The sequence below is a fragment of the Propithecus coquereli genome, unplaced genomic scaffold (assembly GCF_000956105.1).
Source record: "Propithecus coquereli isolate 6110/MARCELLA unplaced genomic scaffold, Pcoq_1.0 Scaffold172, whole genome shotgun sequence".
NCBI classification, from domain to species: domain Eukaryota; kingdom Metazoa; phylum Chordata; class Mammalia; order Primates; family Indriidae; genus Propithecus; species Propithecus coquereli.
The window spans coordinates 5,499,362-5,518,506 of record NW_012141858.1 but is presented as its reverse complement, the minus strand read 5'-3'; the positions used below and the strand labels follow the sequence as shown (position 1 = coordinate 5,518,506).

General features: G+C 38.2%; 1 protein-coding gene across 1 annotated transcript in view; it reads right to left on the bottom strand.

Moving 5' to 3' along the window:
* RAB21 (RAB21, member RAS oncogene family) overlaps nucleotides 1–17,112 on the bottom strand; it is a 28,350-nt gene extending 11,238 nt beyond the window's left edge. The window contains 4 exon segments of the mRNA XM_012642076.1: nucleotides 148–245; nucleotides 3,768–3,875; nucleotides 4,989–5,048; nucleotides 16,720–17,112. Coding sequence (XP_012497530.1) covers nucleotides 148–245; nucleotides 3,768–3,875; nucleotides 4,989–5,048; nucleotides 16,720–16,872 — 419 coding nt within the window. The 5' untranslated portion in view covers nucleotides 16,873–17,112.
* Nucleotides 17,113–19,145: the final 2,033 nt, after the last annotated feature.

The window sequence follows — 19,145 nt, the reverse complement described above, 5'->3', positions numbered from 1 at the left end:
TATCATTAATAGTCCAAGGGCTAACTTGTGTATCTTCCTAAATTAATCTAAAATATTTAATATTTAAATATTTCTTCTTCCTTTCTCATATAACTTTAAAACAAAAATTACTTGTTTATTATGTCTTTACTAAAACATTAAGGAAACAAAGGACCTTTTCAAAAAGAGTAATGATGCTTACCAACTATACATAAACAGATTTCATTTCCCAACATTTTCCGTAATTCTTTGACCCAGTTTTTTACCTGTGTGTACAAAAGAGCAAATATTAAAAGAAATCCTGAATTACTACTATTGTAACATTCAAAAAAGCAACATTGTCAAAAATACCTCAGAATTTTGTCTAACAGCCCATATACTTAGTTATCACTAGAAATGAATCACCAAAAAATCATTTATTGCTGCGGTCCCCAACCCTGGACCACAGACCATCTGTGGCCTGTCAGAGACCAGGCTGCAGAGCTCTGCCCACCCGCGACCCCAAGGAAAAATTGTCTTCCATGAAACTTGGGGGTCGGGGGAGGCAGGTACACAGCAGGAGGTGAACAGTGGGCAAGCAAGCAAAGCTTCACCTGTATTCACAGCTGCTCCCAATTGCTCCCATCACTGCCTGAGCTGCGCCTCCGCCCACCCCCTGGTCCATGGAAAAATTGTCTTCCATGAAACCGGTCCCTGGTGCCAAAAACGTTGGGGACCACTGATATTGCCATGTTATACTGCAAACCACATACATATAAACACGTGAAAGAATCTCTCTCTATATCCACATATGGGTATACACGGAAACATCTCTAAATACAAATTTTCATCAATCTTCCATAGATCCAAGCAAAGCTATTCACCAGAGCAAAAACATGTCAACTCCAGCCTCTGATAATAGATGCTTATATAGTATCTGTTCTTTGCAGTCAAGAACACATGGGCTTAAAATAGTCTTTTCGTACCCTATTTATATCCTATTTGGTTCCTAAAGAGAGGATATAGGAGTTTCTGTGCCATACTCTTAAAAGAAAAAAGAGGTATATGGGCACCAAAAACAAGAGTGGCAAAATAAATTTTCATTATTTAGTACATGACAGAGTATTTGAACCTTGGCAATACTGACATCATGCCTCAAATAAATCTGTTGTGGAGAACTTATCCTGTGCAATGTATGATGTTTAGCAGTATCCCTGGCCTCCTACCCATTAGGTACCAGTAGCCCCCTCCAGTTGTGACAACCAAAGATCTCCCCAGACATTGCTATCCCGCTGGTGTACGATGGTTTCTCTTACAAACTGATTCTCCACTATGAATGAAGCATAGCAGTAGGCACAGTTGGAAGTAAACTAGAATTAAGTAAATTAATGTTTTAAACTCCTGATTTTAAATATGTTGATTACAATAAAATAATAGGATAAAAAACTGGGACACCTGCTTTCATTTTTTTGCAATGGAATTCAATCTGTATGTAATCAAATTACATAGAATTTATATACCTTCATAAAAAAATACACACACATCTATAAATTACAAAAATGATATTAGATACGTGGTATGCACTTACTGTGTCCTATGGTACAAATGTAACAGTTCCACATTCCTATTCTCTGCAAGAATGCAGAGGAACTGTCTTTAGTAAACCTCAAATCCTTATAAAAGCAAAGGTAATTATTATCACCACCTTATCTTTATAACAGCACTGAACCACATTTTTCTTGGTACAGCCCCATCTTTTTGTTTCATTCACATACATGTATAAAGTTTTCAAAGCATTTAACTTCCACCCTTGATTTCACATAAGAAAAATTTGACAGTACTGACATAGTATGTACATCCTCATCGACTCAAAAGAAACACACCAGAATTCAGTCTGTATTATTCCTGTACATGTAGTATAACAACCGATTAACCAATTTTTTAAAAAAATTGTTATTCATCTCCAATTAGGTATCCCTCCATAGGCATCTTATTCCTTACTCCCATAGATTTTGTGGTAAATTAAAGATGGTGAAATATTCTTTGTCAATCCTCCCATCAAGTGGTAGAGTCGAATTCCCCACCCTTTGAATTGGGCTGGCCTTGTAACTTGCTTTGACCAAGAAAATGTGGCAGAAGTAATGCTGTCCATGTCCCGGACTTCAGCTGTAAGAAGGTCTGGTAGCTTTCACTTTTAACTCTTGGGATCCAGTTGTCATATAAAAAGCTTAGGCTGGCATACAGAATAATGAGAGAACAAATGCAGAGAATAATGGAGAACAAGACACCAGTAGTGAGAGGCCATATGGAGGAGAACCAGGCCTTCTTAGACATTCTAGCCCCAAACTCCCAGTTCAATGCAGCTACACTGAACTCCACTGATACCACACAGAGCAGAGGACCTGCCTGGCCAACCCACAGAATCGTGAGAAATAATAAATTGTTGTTTTAATCCACCAAGTTTTGTGGGTTTTGTTATGTGGCAATAGATAACTCGCCACTTTCCAATCTAAAAGATCTAATTCTCTTAATCAATAAAATACTTAAACTATTTCTTTTTATGCAAAAAGCCAAGGGGGGATAGCAAATAACACCAAACAGCAGCCTCAAAATAACTTTCAATTATCATTGTATCTGCAACCTACATACTGCTTCATTTTTCTACTCCTTGGACTAAGTTTTTCCATGTATCATTAATAGTCCAAGGGCTAACTTGTGTATCTGCTCCATCAAATTTAAATGGGGGAGGGGGCAGAGAATTAAGAGAAAAACAAAAACTAAACTAAAAAGGCAAATAATTTATACAAGAACAAACCCCGTAACTCAAGGCAAGAAAAGCTTTGGTTACACATTACTGACAAATTTATTCCAAGAAGGGTTTTAGGAGGAAAGGTCAAATAAGTAACCCATCCTGACTGCAAAGAGAATTCAGAGTTAAGTTAAATGGTAATTCATTTTTGGTCCCAAACAATTTTAAAAATCTGTATTTGTGGTGTATGTTTGAAGAGGAGTAAAAAATGAAGGAACTCTAAAATATGACATAACCTAGATTGTCCTTTTAAAATTTATATTATATCTTCCAGGATATTTAGTTAGGAGAATGAGCTTAGATTTTTTTTTTTTTTTTTTTTTTTTTTTTGAGACAGAGTCTTGCTCTGTCACCTGGGCTAGAGTGCTGCGGTGTCAGCCTAGCTCACAGCAACCTCAAACTCTTGGGCTGAAGCAATCCTCCTGCCTCAGTCTCCCGAGTAGCTGGGACTACAGGCGCACACCACCACACCCGGCTAATTTTTTTTTTTCTATTTTTTGATGCCCAGATAATTTTTTCTATGTTTAGTAGAAACGAGGTCTTGCTCTTGCTCAGGCTAGTCTCGAACTACTGAGCTCAAATGATCCTCCTGCCTCATTAACTTGATTTTGCTCTCCCATTTTTCTGTTCACAAAAAGGGAGCCTGTGCAGCCACACCAAGGTTTCAGGTATCCAATATATATGGAATCAAACAAATGTGATTGGTTTTTCTTTAAGAGGGAGAAACAAAGCCCTGTATTTTTCTGAAGCTTAACTCTAATTATTTCCCTTTCTTAATATTTGAGAAAGCCATGCAATAAACCAATAATTACTCTAACATGAAATAATATGAATTAAATACTATATTAAAAAATGAGTGACCCATTTATGTACAAACCGTATACTTTACTTTAAAAAACAAAACTAATCACATTAGTGAACAAAGGTATATTAATGGAAACTTGAAAAATCAGTGTTGTTCTTCTGATTAAATCATGTATCCGTAAAGTAACCAGAATACCTTTTGAAAAGAATCTTCATCTGTTATATCATAAACTAAAATAGCTCCATTTGAATCTCTGTAGTAAATTGGACCCAACGCATGGAATCTCTCTTGACCTGCTGTATCCTAAATAAAGTAACAAATGCTTATTAGATTAGAAGAAAAATATACATCTGCTACTGCAATTACAATGAATTTCTGATTAACTGGAAAGTAGGGCATAAGGTCACAGATAACCCCAAAACACTGTTAAAAGAAACAAGTTCCCTAAACAAACAAACAAAAAAATTCAAACCAAGTTATAACCAATAGGTAATGTTTTACTCACATACAAAGGCTACTTTCTCCTTCCCAACCCTCCTCTCCTCATCAACCTCCCCACTCCCACTACAAAACCAGTTCAGTTGCCAGACGGTCAGAATGGCCAACACCACATTATAAGCCAGGATTTTAGGTACCCCACACAGGGAGAACAGACAAGGAAAGACAGCACACACCAGGACCACCCGCCAACAAGTATCCTACTGCATTACCCTCACCCTACTCTCCACCGGCCACTCCCTTAGAAGGCGAGAACATGGAGACACGGGGGCAAAGTAAGGCCAGGTAGGCTGTCCACCCACCCTGTCCTCTCTCAGAAGTGGAATCCCTCTCAATTGACCCTTCTCCAGTTGAAAAGTTATGACAACAATATTCAAATATACAATTGTATTCCAAATAGTATTCTTCACCAAATTTTAGGAAATTTTTTTTTTTTTTTTTTGAGACAGAGTCTCACTCTGTTGCCCGGGCTAGAGTGCCATCGCCATCAGCCTAGCTCACAGCAACCTCAAACACCTGGGCTCAAGCAATCCTTCTGCCTCAGCCTCCTGAGTAGCTGGGACTACAGGCATGCGCCACCATGCCCGGCTAATTTTTTCTATATATTTTTAGCTGTCCAAGTAACTTCTTTCTATTTTTTAGTAGAGACGGGGTCTCGCTCTTGCTTGGGCTGGTCCCGAACTCCTGAGTTCAAACGATCCATCCACCTGGGCCTCCTAGAGTGCTAGGATGACAGGCGTGAGCCACCGCGCTCGGCCAGGAAATTCTTTTTATTAAAAAAAAATTTTTTTTGGCTAGCCTTCAGTTAACTTAAAAAAAAATTAGAAATTCAAATTCCTATTCCTTGAGTCAATTAGTTATTAGGACATCAAGAATAGGTAAAGGCCTCTACTTATTTAGTTGAAAAGGTTAACTTACCCATATGGCAAGGTTTACTCTTTTCCCGCCAATATTTAACTTCTTTGTTAAGAATGATGCCTAAGAAGAGAAATATACATTAAACAATGTTTCATATAAAATAATGTTCCTTATCCTAACAAATACAGATCAACGAAACATCTCAAGGTAAAACTTATCTGAAAAAGTAATTATTTAGTTTTAAATTAATGATCAAACATTTTAATCGAAGACAGAACATTATTTACATTTTCATCTAAAAAAACCTTGTTTTATGAACACAAGTTATAAAAAATAAACAGGAAATACTAAGTACTTTTTCTTAGTTTTTTTTCCCTATATATGTGGAACAAAATTTTTCCTAGAGCATTTAATTTGATGCTACTTTACTAATCAATTTTAACAAATTTCTAAAATAAAGGAAGTGTTTACTTACTGTATGAATATCAATATTATTCAAAATGGTTTTGCAATTATTATTATTACTTTTTCTTAAAGATGGGGCCTTGCACTGTCACCCAGGCTGGAGTATAGTGGCGAGATAACAGCTCACTGGAACCTTGAACTCCTGCCCCAGCCTCCCAAGCAACTGGGACCACCATGCCCAGCTAATTATGTAAAAAAATTTTTTGAGATGAGGTTTTCCTATGTTGCTCAGGCTGGTCTTGAACTCCTAGCCTCAAGTGATCCTCCCACCTCAGCCTCTCAAGTTGCTGAGCTTACAGGCATGAGCCATTGCACCTGGCTTGCAATTATTTTATAACTCAATTGTTTAACATATATTTAATAACTGTTCTAAATACTAATGTCACAGATATGAAAGGATGTGGTTCCAGCTTTCAAGGAGCTTATACTCTGTATTAGAGAAATAAAATAGAAAGAGAATTATAATTCCCTATGATATTTAGTGCTGAGAAAGGAAATGTAATGATTGCCTGGATGAGTCAAAGGCGGCTTCAGAGAAAAGGTAATGATCTCCTCTTTAGGAATAGTAAGGGTTTTTCCTGACAGATGGGTGAAGCCACTGAAGCCTAAAACACATGACCCCACGCAATGGGGAACTCCAAGTTGGTATGGTCAATGCCAGAGATGAGACTACACAGACAGGCAAAGGCTGAATCGAAAAGGTCCTAGAATTTCATGTCTAGAAGTATAGACTTTACCTTGTGGGTCTTAATAAAACCATTCAGAGACATGTATAATGCACAAGACATATATTAAAAAATACACATATATACGCACATTACGGTCAGGTATATTTGGGAAATGCTATATATTGCTCTTTGTACATTCACAATGAACATTAGCACGTCAAAATTCTGCCCAAAGGAAGGCTGGCTAACAGCTTTTATACAAGCATTTCCCAAACTTATTTGACCTCTTTTTCCCTGGAGAAATACCTAATTCATCCTAAGGAATAGCTGTCAAGAAATAGTAATATTGACAATGGAGAATCACTGAAAGGTTTTAAGCAATGGGGAAAAAATAGAAGATACATATTTTCAAGAGAATGACTCTGGGATAGGAGGGGAGGCTGAACTAGAAAGGACAGGACTAGACCTGGGAGAAAGCAGGCTATTACAAAGTTGGAAAGAAAAACAAAAACTGAGACAATGAAGATAGGAAAGAGAAAACAGAATCAAGAGTTACTGAAGAGCGAAGCAAGAGGAGTGCTTGAGGTCAGGAGTTCGAGACCAGCCTGAGCAAGAGTGAGACTCCATCTCTGCAAAAAATAGAAAAATTAGCCAGGTGTGGTGGTGTCCACCTGCAGTCCCAGCTACTTGGGAGGCTGAGGCAGGAGGATCACTTGAGCCCAGGAGTTTGAGGTTGCAGTGAGCTATGATGACACCACTGCACTCTAGCTGGGGTAACAGAGTGAGATTCTGTCTCCAAAAAAAAAAAAAAAAAAAAGAGTTATTGAAGAGGACATATACTCAGAATCCAGAGTTATCTGACATGCTTAAAAAAGGAACAGAAAGCTGAATTCAGAGCTATACAGAGATAGTCATATGTAGGTATATCTGTGTAGAAGAAGAAAGTACAAAGAAAGAAGGTAAAACTGAGAAAAGGCTAGGAGAGTGAATTACTGAAGAAGAAACCTAGATTTCAGGAAGCACTTTTTGCTGTGGGCACACCAAGGAAAATTGGAACTAAGAAAAGGCCACTGGATGTAGTGATTAACTAAGGAGGCCACAAATAGATATAAACGGCAGAGCTAGGATCAAATATGGAATGTTTGCCTTCAAGGCCCAAGCCATACTCAAGATATTTTATTAAATAAAAATTGTACACAAAAGGGTAAAAAATAAATGGCAAAACAGCAACAGAAACAACTTGGAAAATGAGAAAATCAAAAAAATGTTATGACAACTAATGTGAACCAAGGACTTCTCGTTATAGTATAGGAGCTAAGAACATGAACTTTGGAGCAGAACTTTGGATTTGAATCTCAGCTTTGCCAATTACTAACTGTGTAATTTATTTGAACTCAATCATTTTCATGGTTTCAATATCAATGCCATATAGAAGAAACTCAAAATCTGAATCTTATTCAACTATGTAATGGATAGGTCAACTTCAATGCCTCTCTTTTTTCAAACATATTTAAAATTGAACTAATTCCCCTCCAAAATTGGTTTTCCATTCCAACTTTAACATTTTATCACATTCTCCCAGTCACTAAAGTTTAGAACCTTAGAAATATCTTCTTCCTCCTTGTCAGTACATATCCCCAGAAAAACCTTCGAAGCCTAGTCTTCATATTTCCTCTGGAATTCTACAAATACTGGTCTTATATTGTGTCATAATGTAAACACCTCTGGTCTGACCTCACACTCTGCTCTGCAAGCCTAATTATCTTCCTAAAGCTTCCCTGTTAGAAAAAAAATCTTACAACTCATAGGAAGGTTCCCTAATAAGTTATCATTTTTAATAAATGTGCTTGAACAAGATCCCTGCTGGCAGCTAATACCATAACTTTTTTGTCATAACAATGCAAGAATTTTTCAGCAGAGGGGAGTGCATTAGAGCTGGTAAAGCTCCCTCATTTCCTTTCTACCATCCCATCTGAAACTTACCACCACCCTCCTATGATTAAGTTTAAAGGACAATTTTAAGCCTCTCCTTGGGAATCATGGATATACAAAACAATTTTATGGAAAGAGTGCTCATCGCAGCATTGATTATAAGGAAAAACAAAAACAATGAAATAACCTAAGTATTCATCAATAGGTAATGACTTAAAAATACACAAATATGGTTCATCCATGCAGTAAAATACTGCACAGTCATTTTTACTACTGCTAATAATGGTTAGCATTTATTTAATGCCTATTTTCTGCCAAGTGTTGTGCTAAGCACTTTTTACAGAATCATTCGTAAGCTGCTCCTTTATAAAAGTTGGGGAGCCCCCATCTACAAATTGAGTCCCAAAGCCTTATTTATCTTTGTGTCCAAAGACCTCCACAATTTGTTCACATCTATCATTCTTGGATAGCTTACAATATTTCTTTACTTACACTCCAACATATTAATATATGGCCTATTTACATTCCCTCCAATTTTTCTGTTCATAAAATTCTCCTCTAATTTGGGCCTATTTTTTATTTTCTATCTGAATTCCACCTATCTAAATCCAGCTTATGACCTCTACTCTTCTTCCGTGAATTTTCAAGTTTTCTTATACTACACATACAATCCACATTAAATTTCTCTATCCTGAAAAATTTAGGGAAGCTAATCTGCATATACCTCTTGTAGTATAAGTTATCTTTTTGTGGATATAAGTATTCTGTTAACTAGATTACATACTTTTACTTAATACTTCCACAGTGCATACAATGAAACAGGCTATGTTCTAAGAACTTTTCAAATATTAACTCATTTAGTCGTGTGTAAAATGAGTAATACTGTTGCCAAAAAAAACAAAACACCAAAACCTCATTTAATTCACAGATGTCAGTAGCACCCTACTGAGTCATTATTATTACCCAAGTATTATAGTTGTAAAAACTGAGACACAAGGAGGGTAAGGTTGCCCAAGGTTACACAGTAAGTGACAGAGTGAGATTTGAAACCTAGTAAGTCTGGCTCCAGACATGAATCATAACCATTACGGTATGGTACCTCCTAGACTGAGATCTGAGGTCTCTAACACTTCTTCTCTAGTAGAAGCAGTGGGGAAAATCATAGTGTCCCTGTCCATAACAGACACTAAAATGTTGTTATTGTACATCCACAGTGTACCCAGGTAAAACAATGTAGGTATAACTCAATTTATGTGAGATGTGCTTCTAAAAGTTTCCTTATAAGCCAAATTATTTTAACTCAAATATGTGATATACTTGTAAAGCATATATATTATCAAAGGATCCCTCCTAAATCTTTTTTCTTTTCATAATGAAAAACTTAAGCCCCACTCAATGGGCATTAAGTATTATAAATCATCTCATTTTATATATGCCCTTAGTTTTTAATACTTAAATTTTCATCAACAGCAAAAACTGTTTTTAAAAAATACAATCACATTTGAGGATAAAGCTGAAAGATTTAATGTAAGCAACATCAAGATAGCAGCAAAAAATCAAAAGGCTGAAATTTGTCTTTTCTTTTTTAATAACCTCTATCAGGCTCACTTAATTTGGCCAGACTACTGAGATACCATTAGCGGTAATAATACTTACTCTGAGGCAGTGGTTTTTAATTCTGTCACATGGTAGTGACAATGGGAGGAAGGAATCATGAAGTTCTTTAAGAATCTGAAGAAAGCCATGAACCTACTCACTCTCAAAAAATAAAAACTGCTCGTATGCACATACCAAAAAAAATTTCCACACACTTAGAAGGGATTTATAAGTGTCTGGCAACATCTCAGTAAAGAGAACCCCCAAAACAGAAGGGGGGTGGGGGGAGACATTAAACAATAGCAATTCAAAAGGTTCAAGGACTACAGGAAGAGGGGAAAAAACTACATACTATATGTCAAGCGCTGTGCTTGGGCTATCTCATTTAATGTTTGCAATAACTTTGTGAAGCAGGTAATTAGCCCTATTTTACAGTTGTGAATCTGAGATTCTTTAAATCAGACAACTCAGCCAGGTGCTGCAGTAGGTGGAAGCCTGTCTGACTCCATGATGCTTTTTCCATTGCACAAAGCTGCCTATTTTAGAACATACACACATTTCTTAACCTGGCACTCCTCCCCTTGGGCAGTAAGTGTTCCTGGACACCAGCTCACCTCCCAAAATATTCTCACGATAGGCACGAAGTAACAAGGATCAAAGTAATGGTACATTTTCCACCCTACTCCTCCAAATCCTGAGTTACGGCACCACTACTTCTAATCCCTATGACTTCGTTTTCCAAACTTTAGGAGTATTAAAAAAATTAACGATCTTATTAACTCAGCTGTCATTTGTCATTTGTATCTGATGATTATTTACCCAACATCTGATCCAAAAATCATAGTGCATAACAAAAAAATTTTGTTTAAAAATAGGATTATAAGAGAAATAATAGGAAAAATCATATCTGCCAAACGAAAGTCTTTTCTTAATTTACCAATTTTTTTGGTTCTTTGTTAGCCAGATCATTTGCTGTGCTTGCTAACTATCACACCGGCAAAGCAAAATACCTAAAGTCGCATTTTATAACTATAACACATTAGTTGAAAACATTTCCTGTCTTTATCTAGTATCTATTAAATTTAACAGACTTTCATTAATAGAAGTGTATGTCTGTATGTGCACGTATGCATGTTTGCACACACATATATATAACTAGTTACATTATTTTTGCTAGTCACTAACACTGATGCAGACTTAAATATTTAAAGTACCTATTACCACTTCCAGATATGATAGGATTCAAGCAAATAATTTATAAAATTAGCCCTCTGTAGAAAGGGCTAATTAAAGCCTTCAATAAGCCCTCAATAAAAATCAGCTATCAGAAAACCAAGCTGGGTGCTTGAATATTTCTACATTTCGTGTTCTTAGTTTCTAAAAAGAGGGATTATAATCAGTTTAGAGTCTCAATCAGTTTAGAGTCCAAATAAAGTTTCAAAAGGAAAGTCAAAAAGTCACTTCTAAGAAGTACCTCAAAGCACAAAGCAGAAAATGGCAGCCAGATATGGAATACTTATACATTAGAAATTTGTGGTCACAATTCAGAAAAACTCTTCAGAAAATAAAATTACCCAACCTTCCGTAGTCTACATGTATCCAGTAAAATACTAAGGGGAAAAAAAGATTTAAAAAAGATTTCAACTACTGAATTGGATAAAAATATTGTAATAAATTGCCTAAATCAACAGTGATTCGGCTTTCAGAGCTACTTAGAAGATACTTCAGACACTCAAAAAATTAATCTTACAAAGAAACCAAGATTCCTAGACAAGAGACTATGACAAAAAGCGTATTGTATAATCACTGCTAGAATCTGAATGCCAAGTCTTACTCAGGAGATGTATTAAAAAAAACAAAAAGTAGTAGTAGACTTGGCTCAAGAAAAAAAAATGGTAAACGATTTCTACTTGTGGGACCTTCGAAATTTAATCCATGTCTTAGTTTCCTTCAGTTTATCAAACTATCAAGATACTACCTGCCCAGCCAACCTCACACCACTACTTTGCTAATCATATCAGGCACCTACCCTAAACTTCAGGAGGCAGGTAGAGTTCTACAATTTACAACTCTGAAAGAGAAGATGGCTGTTGGTTCTAATTATAAAAGTTATTTTTTACAGAGGAAATTAGTCAAAAGTGATAGAAGGCACCTAAATTACAGTACATAATCATCAATAAGCACCTTCAATAAGAAAAAACAGATACCTCACCCAGAAGCACAGATATAAAGACATACCAAAGAAGTGGTTATGATCAAAATGGCACAATCCTTTAAGAATAAAGAAAGGTAACTGATGGTTACGGTACCCTATTCATCTTTATATTCCTCAGCTAGTATAATGTTTGACATATAACAGGTATAAAATAAACATTTCTTGAATTGAATTGTTTAGATTCAACAGTAGTGCCTTAATAAATTCCAGAGAAATAGCAGTAACTCCCTCACTCCGATTGTCCTTGTTTCTGTCAAAGGCTCACATCAGTGAAGAAATCACACAAAAGAGCTTGGGAACTCTATAAAGTTCAGAGAGTTTACCTACAAGATTATTCCATAATTATCAGTAAACTTGGAGAAGTTCTGGAAAAAGAGAACAATTTAGTATGGCAAAGATCACAATTTTCAACAAAGTAAAAAGTGAATTCCAGAAATGTCAATCCCGGTCAAAACTCTAGAGTGAATTCTTTTTATTTTTAGAATATACATCTCAATTATAAGCAATTCTAAAATGTAGTTAGCTCTCAGAGACAGCATGGGTTCTCAAAATAATTCATGTCAAATTAATACTATTACCTTTTTTGACTGTTACTATGAAAGAAAGAAAGAGACATAAATCGAGCACCATCTATTCATTCAACAGCAAATATTTATTAAACAAACATGTGGCAGGCACTGGGCTAGGAGCTTTACATATGATGGCTGTCTATGTAGTCCTCGTAACAGTCCTATGAGTGAGATAATCACATTTTATCGATAAGGAGCCCACTTACAGACATTAAAATATCCTGCCAAGATCATGATGGCTATGAAGTGAGAGTCAATTCAAAACCAACTGTAGGCCAGTCATGGTGGTTCACGTCTATAATCTCAGCACTTTGGGAGGCTGAGGGGGAGGGTCACTTGAGGTCAGGTGTTTGAGACTAGCATGGGCAACACAGAGAGACTTTATCTCTACAAAAAGTAAAAAAAAAAAAAAAAAAATTAGCCGGGCATGGTGGCATGCTGCTGTGGTCCTAGCTAACTGGGAGGTGGGAGGCTGTGGTGGCAGGATCACTTGAGTTATGATCACACCACTGCACCCCAGCCTGGGCAACAGTGAGACCCTGTCTCTTAAAAAAAAACAAAAACAAAAAAAACCCAAGTCTAACTTCAGAGTCCTTTCTCTTTCCACCACATCATATTGCTTTCTAGGGTACTGCAGAAACAGTGTACCTTGTCTTCTGCAAGCATGTAACAAAGCATCTCATGCCAACTTTTCAGGCAAGACGGATGTGGTTAGGGCAAAAACAACTGCAAAACTGGAAAAATTGTTTAAATTTTATTAAAAGATTTGTATCTACTAGGTAGTAGCCCATAGAGATCAGTCTTATGCTGTTATCTACTTCCATTTTCATTAATATGCACAACACTCCATTAATAACTGTGTTTCTCACTCAAGGGGAAAGAGGAGGGGATGGCCTCAGGCTCATACATAGTCTGAAAAAGCTCCAAGCTGAGATTCTGCACGTCCTTGTGTCACTTAACTACAGCAAAACTTGCTTCAGAGCTTTGTACTTGGCCATCTCTTTCCCCTTTCTTTCAGTCTTTATCAATGACCTGATGAGAACATTAAAAGCATTCTTACCAAATCTTCAGATGACAAAGTTTAAAAGTAGCTAATACAGACAGTAGATTCCATACCTTATTCTTCATTGCATGTCCAGGACACAACCCCAGTGCCTCACCTACAGAAGCCCAATCAGTGGGCCGAATCAGTGTTTTGTGAATTACAGAATCAAGATTTAAAAAGACAGTAACAGGCTTTAACCACTGGAGCAAATCTATCAAGGCTAACTTTAACGGGTCAAGTACACTAGGAACAAAAAAAAACCTTAACTACAAAATCAAAGAAAGGAGAATTTGAAGGCTATAATGCCTTTTTGGGAAGCGATTAAGACTAAGATGTTTAAGTTGACAGTAACTCAATATTAACCACTGTGACAACTGCCCAAAAAGCTCATAGAATCTCTTTAACTTCAGTGTTAGAAAAGGATTCTCAATAGGGAGGTGACAGTCTGCTCTTCTCTCTTCAGTTTAAACTACATCTGCAATCATTTTCTACAGCTCAAGGCATCACACTTTAAGGAAAGGAGGATAATGATTAAATAGTATTTAGAAGAGATGTCAAAATAATGAAAGGATTTAAAATGATGCCATTGGAGATCCAGTTAAAGGAACTAGAGCTGTTTACCCAAGAGAAGACAAGACTCAAGGGGATGTGATAGCAATCTTCAACTATCAGAAGTGATGTCACATGAGACCAAGATTCAGAGGGCAGAAATGGGTAGGGCTGGAAACTACAGGGAAACAGATTTTGGCGTTACACACAGAAAAACTTATTGGAAATTTGACCTGTCTAAAAATGATATGGGCCACCTCAGGACATTGTGAGCTTTCCATTTTCTCTATCAGTTCATCTCACCTCCAAGATGTTAAAAAAAAGTGGACAATCATTTGACAGAAATATTAAACGAAAGACTGAAACAGTGAACCATAAACTAACTTAGGTTCCTATCAGTCCTACAATTTTTTGAAATATAAATGCATGAGAATGTACTTTGCAAAACACAAAGTAGTTTACAAAGAGAGGTACTTTGTTGACAAGAAAAAAAGTGAACGCTTCCTCCCGTATCTTCTGATGCATGATCTCCTCTCTATTTGGAAATTAAAATTATATAGGGTTATGTCTTATAAGGCACATAAATCAAATTTCTCTGAAAAAATTAAGAAAGATGAGGTAAACTGATATCTAAGAGAAAGAATTAGATACAGTGCTGTTACCATTCACTGGTATACAACAAAATCTTTAATTCTGTAATAAAATCCAGATACCGATTGTGTGAAAGCTGCCTATATATTTAATATTAAAATTAGAACTGCTGTGTTTTTAGTACTGGAGAGCTACTATAACTTCATCCTCTCCTGTGTAGGCCTGCAGTGGCTTCTCTCATATATTTAAAAATCTTTAACCTGCTTTTAGCTTTGAGGATGAAAGTATAATGAAAGTATAATTTTTAAGTTGAAAGGGTAAATTGTCTTTTAAAAAAAACATTAAGATCTCAATTACAATAGTTTTCTCTTTTAGATCTTGGCATAAACGAAACCACCAGGGAGGCTGTTTACCAATATCCAGAGGAAATGTTACTTAATTGCTCAAAATTTTAAGTCAGATGGGGGTTCAATGGGCACCACCGCACCAATGATTTATGACAATATGACTGTCAGCAAATTACTCCACTTAACTAAGCCTGTTTCCTCACCTGTACAATGGGGCTAACTATCTACACTTTAGAGGCTGTTATAAGAATTAAGTGACAGAAGGCAAGTAAAATAATCAACACAGTAAGAATTCACTAAATGCTAGCTACTATCATTACTTTATCTAAATGATTTTCTAAATTCCCAAACGATCATAGATACTTAACCTATGAATTTCCTTAATCTAAAATACAAGGCTCTCACTAGTGACACTCAACAATAAAAACTCATTATTAAATTTGTTAACTATTCTTGTTCAAGGATTTTTTTTAAATGCAGTTTCCCGACATTCACTTTTTCAGATATGCTTTACATAGGAATGAAAACAGAGGAGTAAAAATAGAACATGAAATCAGAACCAGAGCATCTTTGTAAATTCTAGACTCAGTAGTTTAATAATAGCATCAAACATCAAATGTCACAATTAGGAGATTATGCATTCTATTAAAAAGCGTCCATGGTCTTGCACACTACACGATCACTAATTCAGATCTATTGTGCAAGTTGGGGCAGTAATAATAAAGATAGAGAGCTTACACTGGGCCAGGTTCTAAGTGCTTTTACGTATAGTAATCCTAACAACGGTATGAGCTATATACTACTATTATGGCCATTTTAACAGAAGAAACTTAGGCATAGACAGGTTAAGGTAACTTAACCGAAGTTCACACAGCTAGTTAAATGGATGGAGGTGGGACATGAACCTAGACAATTAGGCTCAAAAGTCTATTAGGTTTTACTGCCTCTGACCAAATTGATAAACTCAGATTAGTAGGATAAATTTCTTCTAACCTATGCAAAATGATTTCTTTGGGAGAGCAGGGAGACTACAACTCCCTCAAAGGTCTAGCTTCACTCTCAATCAGTGATTACATTAACACCTTTCCAATGTAACTGCAGAAGAAAGCTGGCCTTTTATTATATGTAAATGAATAGTAGCAGCAGCTAAGCTTTTAGTTTGGGGGCCAATTGTTGGCCGGTATTCACATGACGTTTCGCCGTGGGTCGACCGACCTCGCAGAATATGAGTGACCCACAAGTCGACACACGCAGGCTGCGATGAAACTGCGTAACCAGCACCGGCAAGCGGTCATTTCAAAAAACCTCCCGAGATGGCTATTTTGCCATTCCTGTTACTCAAAGACGGGACAAAATGGAACTTGCATAAATACTTAGTCATCAGTAAGTGCTGAAGTTACATATCACCTAGTTCGCAAATTGAAATCCTCAGCTAAGTTCCTAATTCCGAAAGAAAGAAAAGGGGTAACACTCAGAGACAGCAGGGTTGATGACACCTAAGGCCCAAGCGGAAGCGCATCAAAGGGGAAAAACTAGCCCACGGATGGGGATTCCACGACGTGCGCAGCCACCACAGGGAACACTGGGGACTGCTCAGGGCCCATCCACTTCCCTCCCAACAGCCTGTTCTCACGTCTACAGGCTGCCTCGACCCAGCGAGTCTCCTGGGCGGATCTAGAAAGGCAATCCGAAGGCGGAGGTGAGAGACCTGAGATTTGCCAGCCCAGATCCAGGGGACTGGGGCGGCAAAGTCCTCACAGCCCCGGAGGAGTAGGGGCTCTGAGACGCCCCCTCCCGCTCCCCGGGGTCCGCACCTGCAGAGTGGTGATGTGCTTGTCGTTAAACTTGTTCTCACAGTAGCGCAGCACCAGCGACGTCTTCCCCACGCAGCCTTCCCCCAGCAATACCACCTTGAACGAGTAGGCTCGGCCCGCCGCCGCCGCCCCGCCGCCGCCGGCCGCAGCCATCCCGTCGCTTCCCTGCTGCTCGCGCCCAAGAGTCGCGCCGAGCTCCCCACAGCCGCGACGGGTTCAGCCCCCTCCGGCACCGGCCGCGCCGACCCGGGCGCCGTCTCCACTCTTTCGTCCGGGCGAGGCCTGGAAGGGCCGAGGGAAAGTCCGAGAATGAAGGGCCCGAGACACCACGTCAGGCACGGGAGGAAAGACGAAGAGCGTTCCCTCTCCGCCTCCCCTCTAATGGCGTCTCCTTCCTCCTACGTCACACTTCGGGTCACGTGACTGCCGGGGCCCGGCCCGGACAGCCCCTGCGCCTCGGCCCAGAAGAACGAGCCTGGACGTGGGCGGAGCTTCTGGGGCTTCTTCCCGGGGTGGAGTTGGGTGTGAGTGTGGTGCCAATGGGCAGTCTGGGGCAGGGCCGAGCTTTCTGTGGGCCACCACCGCCGTGCAGTTGCCGGGAGCCTGAGAGAATAAGGAACCAGTAATTTGAGGCAAATGCAGCTCAGATGAAATGAAGTGCAGAATGTTATCGTTCTTGCCCAGGGGATGTTCACAAGGACGAGGACCTCTCACACCAGGGGTCGCTGTAAGCCACATCGGCCAACGTGCCCTTGAATCTCTTTCCCTGTGAGATACCAAATCATAGCTACTGAACTCTTTCCAGTTACTGGTCTCCTACTCTTTCAGGTCTCACTTTAAACCGGAAAGGCTTCTATGACCACCCAATCCTCCCCCACATCCCTCTATCCCCCACTAAGTTAGGTATTTTGTAACACCAATTTACCTTATGTATCACCATTTACCACACTTCATGGAAATTACTTTGCTAAGTATTTCTCTGTCCTCATTAGGCTGTAGATTGGTTTGGTCTGTTTAAGACCTGGTCACCTTTGAATGCCTAACCTCAACTGCCAGGCACATAATAGACATTCTATAAATATTTGAGAATGAGTGGTTGGATAATATATCTTAAGCCATTATGCCCTGGCTCTAAGTTTTTCTGTCTTCTGTGAAGCTTCTGATATTCAATGTTAATTCCACCTTAATGAGCTTCGCTTGTTTGATGATTGCTTATTTTTTCCTCATCTACTTCTCCTTTCTTTCATGAAATACACTCTATCAAGAAACCACATTGGTATTCTGAAATTTTGCTGCTAGAAATCTGGTGTCATTAGGCAAACATACTTTTTTTTCATCAGATTTCTTTCACACTTAACCAGTTAAAAAAAAAAAAAAAGGCCATTCATTCAACAAATATTGGAATGTGCCCACCATATGCCAGGCACTGTTCTGAACAAGATACATTGTCCTCACAGAGCTTACATTTTAGCAAGGGGGACAGAGATAGTCGATTATACAAGTGAATGCTTTCATCTTGATGAATCAGTTCAGAGTATTTTGCAAGTTTATATGGGAACCCAACTGGTATAGCATGCTAGAGAAGACTTGCTGGAGAAAGTTGTCTTCAGGTAGAAGGAACCTAAGCAAAATGGAGAGGAGAGCTTTGCAAGCAGAACACCATGTAAATAGCTTGAGGTAGGAAGGAGCGTCTAGAGTTGAGCAACTGGAAGTGTGACAAGAATGCAGAGAAAGAGGAACTCCAAAAGAGACCCTCAGGGAACTCAGGGGTCAATACTGAATAGATCTTTAAGCAAATGAAGGATTTTAATCAAGGGGACTTGCATAATCAAATTTGACTTTTATTTTTTTTTCTTTCTGACTTTTTGAGACACTATCTCAAAAACTAGGACTTACATACATTAGAAGTAGTCCATAAACTCAACCTCATAACTACCACAAAACCTGTGAAGTTGTTCTTCTCCTCTTACAGAAACTGTTAGAGCTGTGTATTACCTCTCTGTGACAATTTTCCCCATTTGATAGTATGCTATATGTTTGTTCATTGTTAACTTGTATAATTCATCTGTATAATTATTCTTGGGATTTTCTGCAGGGGGCTTGTTTTTGGTGCAAAGAAGCTACATGAATTTGCACCCTATCATGCTTCAGCCTTCATCAGTCAGGAATCTATTTTGAGTTATCTACTCACCAAGGAGTCCTCACATTTTTGCAATTCTCTGCCATCCAGGCTAGAGTACAGTGGTGTCATCATAGGTCACTGCAAGCTCAAACTCCTGGACTCAAGTGATCCTAGCTTCCTGAGTAGCTGAAACTACAGATGCATACCACCACATCCCTTCCATTGTATATTCTGAGTTCTTCTTCATATTGGATTGAAATCTGCCTCTCTCCACCCTCAATTAATTGTTTCTGATTCAATTTAT